Raw genomic sequence first — 11,977 nt, forward strand, 5'->3', positions numbered from 1 at the left:
TTTATTAGCCTATTTATTTCTTGGTGGCTTTCTTGGAGGCAGCATTGTGAATGAGGGACGCACGGTTAAGAAGTGAATGAATGAACACGACTTGTATTTCATGTGTACATGAATCAGATTTATGAATGGGCATCTTGACAAGCACAGCGCGCTTCATAAGTTCTCATGATCGACCGAAGAGACACTGGATTACAAATGTCCCTCCGCTTGTCAAGCGGGATTGTCTAAAAACGAGTCTGAATCGCCGCATGTTTATTTGACAAGGTACTATTTTTCTTTGATTCAATTTAATAACTGCTTTCTATTTTATCAACTCGAAATCCTTTTATGGCAGCTGTAAGAGCGCACAACTGAACTGGAGCACTACCCGCAGCAGCTCGATGTCTGGATGCGCCCGTTGCGCGGAAGATACCCGTGGCACGGAGGACTGGACCCCTCACCGCTGCCCTGTAATGATGAATTGAGGATGGTGGAGGGAACGGACGCCACTTTGAGAAACATTTCGACAGGAAATCGGGACAGCAAGTACCTCTCTTTCCCCTGGGTGGTGACTTTACTCTCCAGTGTTCTGATCACTACGATTATAGTAGATGTTCTGGGCAACCTGTTGGTCATTGTATCCGTCTTCAGAAACAGAAAGCTCAGGAAGGCAGGTAAATGTCTTCATCTCTATAATTCATCATGTTGATAGTTTATTTATTTGTGTTTTATTGGCAATAAGCTTCTGAAGTAAAATTATTAGAGATCTACTGATATCTCTGATTGATCAAGAACAGATCAGAATTTTAAAAATGGTTTTATTTCTGACAGAGTTGCAATAAATAAGCATTAGTCTACAACCCCCCCCCCCCCCCCCCCCCCCCCAAAAAAAACCCCAAAAAACATTATGATTATTTATTATTATCACCTATGCTGGTCTTTAAACCTGACCAACTAATAAAAGTGCCTATAAAATCCCTCTAAAACAAGACAACAGAGTCTGACCAGTAAGACCAGCAAATCAATGGCTGTTTTTACCCTGCAGTTATTATTTTTCATCTTTTTAATTATCTTCTTCTTCATCTTAATAATAATAATAATAATAACAATAATAATAATAATGTTTTCCAGCTGAGTCATTATTATTAATTAATCTTTTTCAACTCCTTCTTAATACTACTACTAATAATATTACTACTACTAACATCAACAACAATAATAGGTTAATAATAATAATAATGCAATACTAATAATATTTATGCACAATTGTTTTGCAAGCTTAATTGTCACAACTTTTCATTGTTTTGGCTATTTAACTGTTAAACTTTGTTGAGAATGAACGGCTGAAAAACAATTAATTATGCAAACAACAATTTGCACAACAAACTGTGATCACCATCATTTCCCATTGTGTCAAATGGTGATATTTATTCACTGACCTGATATTAAAGTACCAATAACTGACTATCAGTTATCTATTCTCATTCTTTTGTTTTTAAAGATTCAGACACAGAGTAATGGACTCTTCAATGATTTCCAGACCATTATGATCACATGAGGCGTCAAACTGAAAAGACAAAAGTTATCAGCTGCTCTATGGATGCCTCCTTCTGCTTTGCTAACATTCTCAGTTTTAGTGGCGTGAGTTGCAACATCTCAATCTACCTCCGGCCACTGGTCTTATCTCATGAACACAGCACAGCCTGACCTTTTCCTTAGGAGATTTAAACTTAAAGTGTTTCTAATGTGCAGTCATTTTGTCTGACCAACTAATGATTGACCTTTAAAAGATACAACCAATGAGAAACTTTGGATGATCTTTTCTAATGATATTTAGATAATTAAATAGTTCCACACATAAATATCCTTTTATGTGATGTTTATTTCTGTTGATTAGAAGGCATCTAATCAACAGAAGGAATAATACTAAACAAACTGTGGTTTGTATTGTCAATGTTTCCTCTATATGAAGCCATTAACACCATTTTAATGCAGGAGTTGGCAGTGAGAGGGTTCATGAACTGCTGACACACCCCCAGTAATTAGAGCTCTAGTGTTTTGCTGCAATGTGTGTGTGTTTGTTTAGAGATACCAGCACATTATTTGCACCTCATATGATCTATTGGTGAATCTCTCTCTCTCTCTCTCTCTCTCTCTCTCTTTTCATAGCCTTGACATACATACACTGCAAAACAACATTTTCTTGTATCAGTATTTTCACCATAATTTCAGTGAAAAAACAGATACTTTGAAGCAGAACTTTGTATAAGAAGAGAACACATATAGTTTATTTTTCTTGCACTACTGGGGAAAAAAAATTCTTGTAAGAAAAAGTTCTCAATATGATGAGAATGTGAAAGTGTAAAAAAATATTTTTGGTATAGAAAATTTTGCAGTGTATAGCAATGACCAGACAATACTCTCTATAAGGCACTATACTGTAGCTCTATGTAGGTCTTTAAATGTTTTTTCATTTTAAACACTTATAGGTGAAGCTGTACTTTTCTCGCCCACTTGATGCTCAGTGAGGGCAGATCCATTACAGATAGTGGATCTGGATCAAAGCTAATATGTGATAAATGTGATGATTTATTCCATCACAGGTCCTGACATTTCAGACTGAGTCATGCACAAGTGACAAAATTCAATTTGTGTCCCATTTCCATTTTCATCAATAGCCAAAAATGTATTTACAGCTCACAAATTCAAAATATTCTTGACCTCAATTCTTGTGACACTGAATTCATCATCTTTATTTAAATAGCAGACAGGGGTGCGTTTCCCAAAAGCATTTTTAGCCAACTATGGTCTCAAGTTCTGTCGTTACCAGCATAATTGAACGATTTGGTGTTTCCTGAAACCATAGTTCCAACGAACATTCGCGAACAGCGTCGCAAACTTACGTGGTTGGTACTACAGCTCTCGTAGTTCAATGAATACATTTTAGCGTGTCAACAATCAGCGCTGTTTTTGAAGAGTGCGCATGTGCATAAATGCATAAGGGAATCCCGGAGAATAAAGTATTAGGGACAAACTACGGGGAACAAAAACAATGAAGTAGCCCTCAGTTCACTACAGCAGCATGTCAGAGAAGTTATGTTGTGGAGACAGCTGCTGACTGAATGAACTACATACATAATGGGAGTAAAGTATACGCCCAATACTGCATGATAACATCATTTAAAAATTAACCACCTTCTATTGTTAATGTAAATTAAATACCAAGTTCTGTCATGAAACACTAGATGGCGCAGGCTGATAGATCCAGCTCCACCTGTATAGATCTGCTATGGCTAATTTCATATATGCTATTTGTCTTACATGCTCAGTACTAAATAGCAGCAGTAGGAGCAAAAACCAACAGCAGCAGCACAACAGATCTATTCCACCAAGACCAAATACATTAACAATGTCATATCCATTACCATGCTAAACTCTTACTAGAGTTGTCATGATAGAACTATAATAATGTTACATAAATTGGTAGGCAATTTTCAGAGCAGCTAGCAATAGCAAGTTAGCTTTGAAAGCATGAGATCCCACCCTCCCTTCAGAGCGTCTCCAAAGCCACGCCTCCTTCAAAACACATGATCGAACACAGCAGAGTCGGCAAAGCGTCACGGGATGAGAAACGGCGTTAAACTACCTCATGTCTCAAAGCACATAACAATACAATAATACTGAACATAAACAGCTTAAAGAGCACTGACCTATACCACCTGACTGCTGCAGATTTATTTAGGCGATGATAGTGTTGTCATTGAGAGGCATAAATTTAAGTAACAAACCGCTTCGAGTATAACGTCACCGGTATCCATTTCTTCCAAATTACAGTAGTTATGGCGTGAATGCAGCATAAGCTCGTTGTGTTGGTTCAGGAGGAGCTGTCAAAGGTGGTTGCTGTTTCGGTTGCGGTGCTCGGTGACTGGCGTCTGTCTAACTCACAGCTTGAAACACACTGATGACGTGTGATGTCTGCGTGAGTAGGTGCGCGGAGGTATAGAAACATTTTATGGTCCTACACCTTCCACAGACGATATACATATAAATACTTGTAGACCACTTAACTTAGTGATTGCTATCAGAATGTGAAGAGACTTTCAACCAGCATAACAAAAACATGTTTCTGGAAAAAATTTGCCTACTCTGCCTTTAATTGCAATCTGGAATCGATTAATTAGCAGAAGTTATTACACCACAGCCCATTCTCATCCCAAGGCGTCATATACTGACGCTTTTGAAATTTCTTCAATATCCAACGCACAGGGCACCCTTAGGCGTCAATATGAGACGCAGATAAATATGAGTCTAGGAGGCGCCTCCTAGCGGTCTAACCCTAAACCTACCCCAGACCTAAACTTACCCATAACCGGCGTCTCATATTGACGCTAAAGGGTGCCCTTTGTGTCGGATATTGAAGAAATTTCAAAAGCGTCAGTATATGACGCCCTAGGATGAGAATGCGTTGTACACCACCACCTGCAAATGATGCCATTAGCGACAGTCCTATATTGTTGAACTAACGTGGTTCAAATGATAAATGATAAGTTCAAATGGTGGATAAACAGTGATTTACGTCGATGTACGGGAAACACACCCCAGATTGTTTCAAAGCAGCTTCACAGTAACAAACAGGATAATAACAGAATCAATGATGCAAATTTTAATATAAGACAAATGCAAATACTGCTGTAAAGAAGCACTAAAAAGACAGTAGTGTCATTATTCAGCTCAATTCAGTTCAGTGTTGATTCAGTTCAGTTCAATAAAGTAAAGTTCCTAAATTTTAAAACAAGTTAAATTCAGCTACTGTAGACAAGATAACAGAATTGTTATTCAGCTTAAGTCAGTTCATTCAGTTCAGTTCAATAACAGGGTCAATGTTGCAAAATTCATCAATTATGAAACAAATTCAGTCTGAGCTGTAAATAATCTCTACAGAAGACAATAGTGTCATCATCCAGCTCAATTCAGTTCAAGTTTTTTTTCTCATTTGACAGTGTCAGTACAGTAAAATTGATAATATTACTGAATATGAAGTGTCTTTTAAACCCTAACTAAGCAAGTAAAAGGCAACTGTGGCAAGGAACCCAAACTCCATCAAGTAACAGAAATGGAGAAAAAGCCAACATGGACCACAGAAAGTACCTTCACGACAGCAAAGTTCATATGAAGAACAATCCAGTCCATCAAAAATCACACACATCCATCAGTAAAAAGTCTATACTTTGATCACCTAACTGAACTCGCAGAACAACAACGCTGCAGGCTTGTTTCAGAATGACAGCCTGTAGGCATGAATTTACATGTGTCCTGTCATCACAGATATCTGTTGAGCAAGACAAGCTGATCTGTGAAGTAACTGTGTTAGTGCTACCTGTGCAACACAGAAAAACTTGAACAAACCCACAAAACCAGAATTACAGTACTTCATCGTGTCTTCATATCATTTGACACCTTTGTAAATACACTTTTCCTCATCACTGGATCTGAATATCTGGAGTCAATCATGCAAACCTGTCCCCAATATCTGCACTGTGATGACTGAGGAGAAGCACCATTAACATGTTCAGAAAACTGAGCTGAGCTCTACCTCAATACGAAACACTGTTGTGGCAAATAAAGTAACAACTACTGCTCTCATTAGTTGCTGATTGATTGAGTTGACAAGCAGAAGATATGGCACTCTGGTTTGAGCAATTTAGAAAACACCTGAAAGTAAACTAAAATGTCAAAAATGTTACATATGATACCGGCATAGGAGGGTTCAAATCATTTGCAGTAACTGCGTTGTTCACGTATGAGCCCTGCCGACACATGAGATTAGCGCAGATGTGAGGCGTGCTTGGTAATTCAAAGAATTCAATTCATTGCCTCCAGTCACAGATGTGGATGCAGAAGTCAATGCAGCACTTGTTTAATAGAGCATCTAGTACCTGGAGTGTTGAAAGGTGCCTTTTAAATAGATACTGAAATTCAAAATAAAGCAATTTCATTACTGAATAATTTATTATGAAAGTCAACCCCCATAAGTGATGCCACACTAGCACTAAATATAAAAAAACGAATGTGCTCAAAGTGCTCTACAGGCATGGACACGTTTTAATTGTTTAATTAAATTTTATAAGCCTATTAATGTAGTTACACAGAACTTGCAAATCCTTTCATTAAAGAAGAAAGGCCAATCATTGGTCTTATAATGTGTACCATCATTAGCTACATGAGCTACAGTGTAATGGAGTATAAAGACATTGCTCAAACATTTCAAGATCCAATTATACCGTGTAGGTCATTGTTTGAAATCCCTGGATTTGTCTACACACAGTTTGATATTGATATTTACTGCACATAAGGTTTGTTTGTGACTCATTTCGAGCACGTCTATTTGTTTTGGGCTTATCACACAAATTGGGTTTTGAAGTTCGTGCAAAGTAAAGAATGATAATCCACACATGAAAGGTAACATGGCTGTTAATTTCAGTCGCTCAACAGAGGCCAACAAGAGATTTTACCCTCCCAGTGTAAGACTGTTAATGCTAAATGAGATGATTTGTATGATTACAAGCTTTTTTCACATGTTCAGTCAGGTGTTCTGCGGTTCCTCTATTGCCTTACAGTCAGGCCTGAAGGCAAGTATATGAATGCAAATGCTTCTAACTTTGCATGCATGATTTAATGAGTCATTGCATGTTGAAATTAGTCTATAACACCTGAATAAAATAATCTCAATGGAATGAATACGCAATTTGAAATCTGCTATCTTTGTTCACATATGCTTACTTCTTTTTTTTTTATCTTGAGCCAATCATGCCTTGTAGCAAATTATTCTGAATGTTTTTGCAATTAAAAAGTCAGAATTTAAGGCTTTTTGGGTCCAGATGGTGAAGTGCGCAAAATTCGCAAACATGCTAACATGGCTTTAAACCACCATAGATTGTAAAAAACACTATACAAATAAAAAACATTTTTAGTGTTTCCACAATGGGCGCTATAGCGAGAAGTAGTGTACATTGTCCTCTTCTACTGTCAATGCAGTGTCACGCAAGATCCTATTGCACAGGATCCAATGACTGAGGCCATTTTGAATGCGTATTTATTCAGATTAGAAAGAACAGAAATCACTTTATGGTGTATTTATTCTTAATCATGAGATTGATGATTTAAATTACACATCACATCACATTATACCCACAGCCCAACAAAGAGGAAAGTGTTTTGGAGAATGGATGGATGAACACATTAGTAAACCTAAAAATGGTCAAATTAAACATTTCACTTTTTTGAATGTTAGACTACTATCTTAACAAAGCACTAACCAGTTAAGAAAAGCTATTTTTAATAGCTAAAACAAAATATCATAATTACACACTATGTTTTTGCAGGAATTGGGGATTAGGTGGAATCGAGAATATAGGATTCTGAGGGGGGGGGGGGGGGGGGGGGGGGGGGGGGTGATATTGCCAACACTCTCTCTTGGCTAATCATAATGTATTGCCGAATTGTTGGCTAATTAGCATGAATTCTCTCATTCATATGTTTTCACATGATCTGCTAACACCCCACTGTAATCGCAAGTTTCTGTGCAAATCACAATGTGCGACCAGTTGCGTTTTCTCATGAGATCAGGTTGAATCTTGCATAACCGTGAAGCAACTGTTTATAGCTAGCTATGTTTTTTGAAGGCCCATTTGCAACGTGTTGTCTAGACATTTCCTTCTATGCTTGAGTTTGTTTCTTGGCCTATTTGTGATATTCTAGAAGAGAATGAAAAGAAAACTCCACACAAAATATCTATACACCCTGTTTTCAGTGATCTTTTTCTCTCGTCCTTACAGGCAATGCATTTGTGGTGAGTTTGGCAATAGCAGACCTGGTAGTAGCCATCTACCCCTACCCACTCGTCCTAACGGCCATCTTCCATGACCGCTGGATCGCTGGCGATATTCACTGCCAAATCAGTGGCTTCCTCATGGGGCTCAGCGTGATCGGCTCTATTTTCAACATCACAGGTATCGCCATCAACCGCTACTGCTATATCTGCCACAGCCTTAAGTACGACAAGCTCTTCTCCAACAAAAATACAGTATGCTACGTGGTGCTGGTCTGGGTGCTGACTGTCCTGGCAATCGTCCCCAATTGGTTTGTGGAGTCTCTGCAGTACGACCCACGCGTCTACTCGTGCACCTTCGCCCAATCAGTGAGCTCGCTTTACACCATTACGGTGGTGGTGGTACACTTCATTCTGCCCATCGGCATCGTCACATACTGCTACCTGCGCATCTGGATCCTCGTCATACAGGTCCGCAGACGGGTCAAGCCCGACAGTCGGCCCAAGATCAAGCCTCATGACTTCCGGAACTTTCTCACCATGTTTGTGGTGTTTGTGCTGTTCGCTGTCTGCTGGGCTCCGTTGAACCTTATAGGCCTGGCGGTCGCAATCCACCCTAGACTGGGTCAAGATATACCAGAATGGCTCTTCACGGCCAGCTACTTCATGGCATACTTCAACAGCTGCCTAAATGGTGTTATATATGGAGTGCTAAACCACAACTTTCGAAAAGAGTATAAAAGGATTGTACTTGCTATTTTCAATTTTAATTGTTGAGTTATGCACAATGAGACAAGCACTGTGTCATTCTTAAAATTCGTAAGTTATTTAAAAGTTTTTCAAAAGTCAATGATGCATCTTTTGTCATATTGTTTGAATATTGTTATACCAAATATGGACATTTTGAGTCGCTGTATGTATACATGCTTACATTTGCACAGTTTGAACTTGAGTTTCTTGTTTACATTATCGTCTACACTATAATTTCTTATTTAAAGATTTCATAAATGTAAAAGATGGTGCCACAAAACTAAGCAAAACCTCTGATAATGTTCATTTGAAAAACTATTTAAATTAAAATATTGCTTGATTTGATTTAAAATCGATTTAGTAGATAATTCAAATGCCTAAAAATGTTATGTTTAAATATAATACATTTTAAAAAAAAATCTGAAATGCTATTTCTTTTAAACATGTTATGTGATTTTTAATTTCAGCATTATTATCCTGATCATGGTGTCTCATTTGCATGTTAAATATATGATTACATTGTAGAAAGATCTAACAAAACAATTAGTGAATATCTGAAGTGCTAATGGAGCATGTCGAATGAGTTATTAGGAGGCATGTTTGAGAGGATTTTCAGGTTATATTCAAGTTTATAATAAAACTTAAATGTACATATCATTTAATCTAAATTTAATTAATTTAATTATATCAATTTTATTAGGGTGACTTAAGTCCCATATTTGGAGAGACTTGGTATAATTATTTTTTAATAAGAAAATATATCTATGTTATGAATGAATTCAATTAAAGAGGATGTAGGATATCTGAGATTTTGATAGATAACATTTGAGAGCATAATTGTTGCTGAAGGAATAGGGTTATGCCAAATGAAATTACTTTATTATATGATACTTCAATTACAAAAAAGAATGTTTGATGTATTCTAAATTATTTGAAACAAATATATTAATACAAATGAACTGATAAAAATTATATCATATTATTACAAAATCATATTATTGCCTGTTTCTGGCTAAAACAAAGAAAATGGATTACAAGTGGGAAGTTATAGCAGTTTATCAGTTCACAATAATAACATAGTTCATGCAATTGCAAAAACCGCAAAAGGAACATAGAGTGTTGCAATGGAAATCACTTCCATGTGTCCTACAAATATTTGTGTTTTTGCGTGTTAAGGTGGTTGTTGAAAATCATAAGTGGAATGCTGTGTTATTTGAAATCCCCACTCTGCACATTTTTCTGATCAAATATTTATTAAACAATCATATTTTTATATGTAGACATTCCTATGAATGCCATTGGAATCTGAGCTCTGCATTCATTCTCAGTCCAACGTTTAATAGTAATACGTCCTGATAAAATCTGATCACTGTGCCTATAAGAAAATATAAGAAATATTCACAGCACTGTGGGCAAAGGAAGGGAAGGACTTAGAAGTAAATACAACTTTTCTGATATGTGGTTGATTTCATAGATGAACACCAGAAGAACATGCTTGGCAAAACATATCTCTCAACAACCTCAAGAGTTTTACAAACAGTAAATACAAGTCAACGCACCTTAGAAATGCAGTTTTCTTCATAGTGTGCTTCCAGTCATCATTAACCATTCAAAGCAGGTTCGGCAGAAGTAAAGTATAGATCTCTGACAGGGAGCTTTGTGGGTCAGCGAGGACAAATAGCATGTAGATGATAGATTTATGCCTCAGGGTTTCAGAATAAAATAGGGAAATGTCACACAGATGCTGAAGCTCACAGAAAGCTCAAATCACAGTTATAGGCATTCGGTTTTGCTCAAAATTGGTCAATGGCGCCAATCAGTAGCCGAATATTTCCAAATATTCAACATCGACTATGGCAATGCTGAATATCAGTGTACTCATCCGGGTAACTGAAACTTGTGCTAGTCTGTCCAACTTTATATTAAGTGTCTTTAACATAAATTATTTAATTATTTGGTGTAGCCGTATGTATTAGCGTTACTTATTAAACTCGTTTGCAGCTGGTAGGCCATGCAACTTTCTCATGAGTCAAGACACGCTTTCCATTTTTTTTTTGTACAAACTCATAAAATTCATCTCTCTTGGCAGAAGCTAGCCAAATTACCTAGATGCCAGTGTGGATCGGTTGTATCATGGCCCTCAAATAACATTAAGAAAAACTACACAAGACAAATGAAAACACGACCCAGGCTATATTAAATAGAGGTTCACTTGCTGCAAGTGTAAACATGGTTTGTGCCGAACACAATATGCTTTTATGTGGTGAATTACTGGCTGCCGAGAGCGTGAAACCTTGAAACTGCACAATAAACAAATGCTGTGTTGGGTTTCCACTTAATGTTTGTGGTGGCAAACACAATTATATCACTGAATAAGAGACACACATTTCCAATAGTCTTTGATGAGGTGTATTTTCTTGCAAGACAAGGCCAGCAGTCGTACAGTCACACAGAATGGCTGCAGAGTGTGACAGTGAGGGGAGGGCATCCTTGCTCTTTTATAGTTTTGACTCCCAGAATGTTATCTTTCTAGGCCAATTATGGTATAACATTCTTAGACTTGTTCATCATATTTTATCCTTGAGAGGAGGCCCTCCTGTCACGTACCAACACTCCTTACCTTTCCAATACAATTCCATATAAGAATAAGGTTTGTCATGATGGTCACACACATCTTAAAGATCAAATTTCTTCCACGTTCAATGTAAAAGCTGGGTCTTGAAGCTAAATCAGTTGATAATGTGACACCTCAAATAATACTCACTATGAGCCCCCATTTTTACTTTTAAACTCAGTGGAATGCCTTTTCCCACAGGCCTCCAAAGTTACTGCCTATTGTAATCGACAGCATGCCACAGACAATACCCACAGAGCTTGACTTGTATTGAACAGGAAACATTTCTGTAATGATTCTTGACACAGGTCACATATTACTTGACCTTCCTCACATCCTACAGACTGCTAGACACTGGGAGTTCTTTGTGTGTTGTCGAGCAGCTGAGGAAAAGTAAAAACATTTGAGGCCCAGAACTACATAATAGAACATGGTCAACACTCGTCTTAATCCACACTGTATTTTCTCCTCATAAATAATGACAGCCTAGTACCATAGCAATTTCCTTTCGATCTGTCAAAGTACAAAACACTATTATTGCAATTTCTGACACAGTATTGCGGATGACAGCCTTAGTCATCCCAACCAATCAAAGGCTTTGCCATGATGCAACTTTAATGAAAGAGTTGTGGATTAGAAATCAACATTTTCAGCTCGTTCGTTTGTGCAAAAGAAGAAAGGTAATGGAATTAAAATGAATGAATAAACAAAGCTATAATTCACATAAATCCTACATGTATGGTAATCATATAGCCATGCTGATATTCAGTGATGAAATCTGCCTTTTATTACTCAGTGCAAAGACA

General features: G+C 37.4%; 1 protein-coding gene across 1 annotated transcript; it reads left to right on the forward strand.

The window, feature by feature from the left end:
• The first annotated feature begins 369 nt into the window (after nt 1–369).
• Nucleotides 370–8,845, forward strand: mtnr1al (melatonin receptor type 1A like). The gene is made up of 2 exons (XM_084133710.1): nt 370–653; nt 7,815–8,845. Exons 1-2 carry the CDS (start codon nt 389–391, stop codon nt 8,582–8,584), a joined length of 1,035 nt encoding a protein of 344 aa, XP_083989836.1. The 5' UTR covers nt 370–388; the 3' UTR covers nt 8,585–8,845.
• The last annotated feature ends 3,132 nt before the right edge of the window (nt 8,846–11,977 follow it).

The sequence above is a fragment of the Abramis brama genome, assembly GCF_963993115.1.
Source record: "Abramis brama genome assembly, chromosome: 13".
Lineage (NCBI taxonomy): Eukaryota > Metazoa > Chordata > Actinopteri > Cypriniformes > Leuciscidae > Abramis > Abramis brama.

Coding starts and splice junctions, on each gene's coding strand:
- mtnr1al (XM_084133710.1), top strand. CDS start 389: ATGCGCCCGTTGCGCGGAAGATACCCGTGGCACGGAGGACTGGACCCC. Junction 654..7,814: donor CAGAAAGCTCAGGAAGGCAG/GTAAATGTCTTC, acceptor TCGTCCTTACAG/GCAATGCATTTGTGGTGAGT.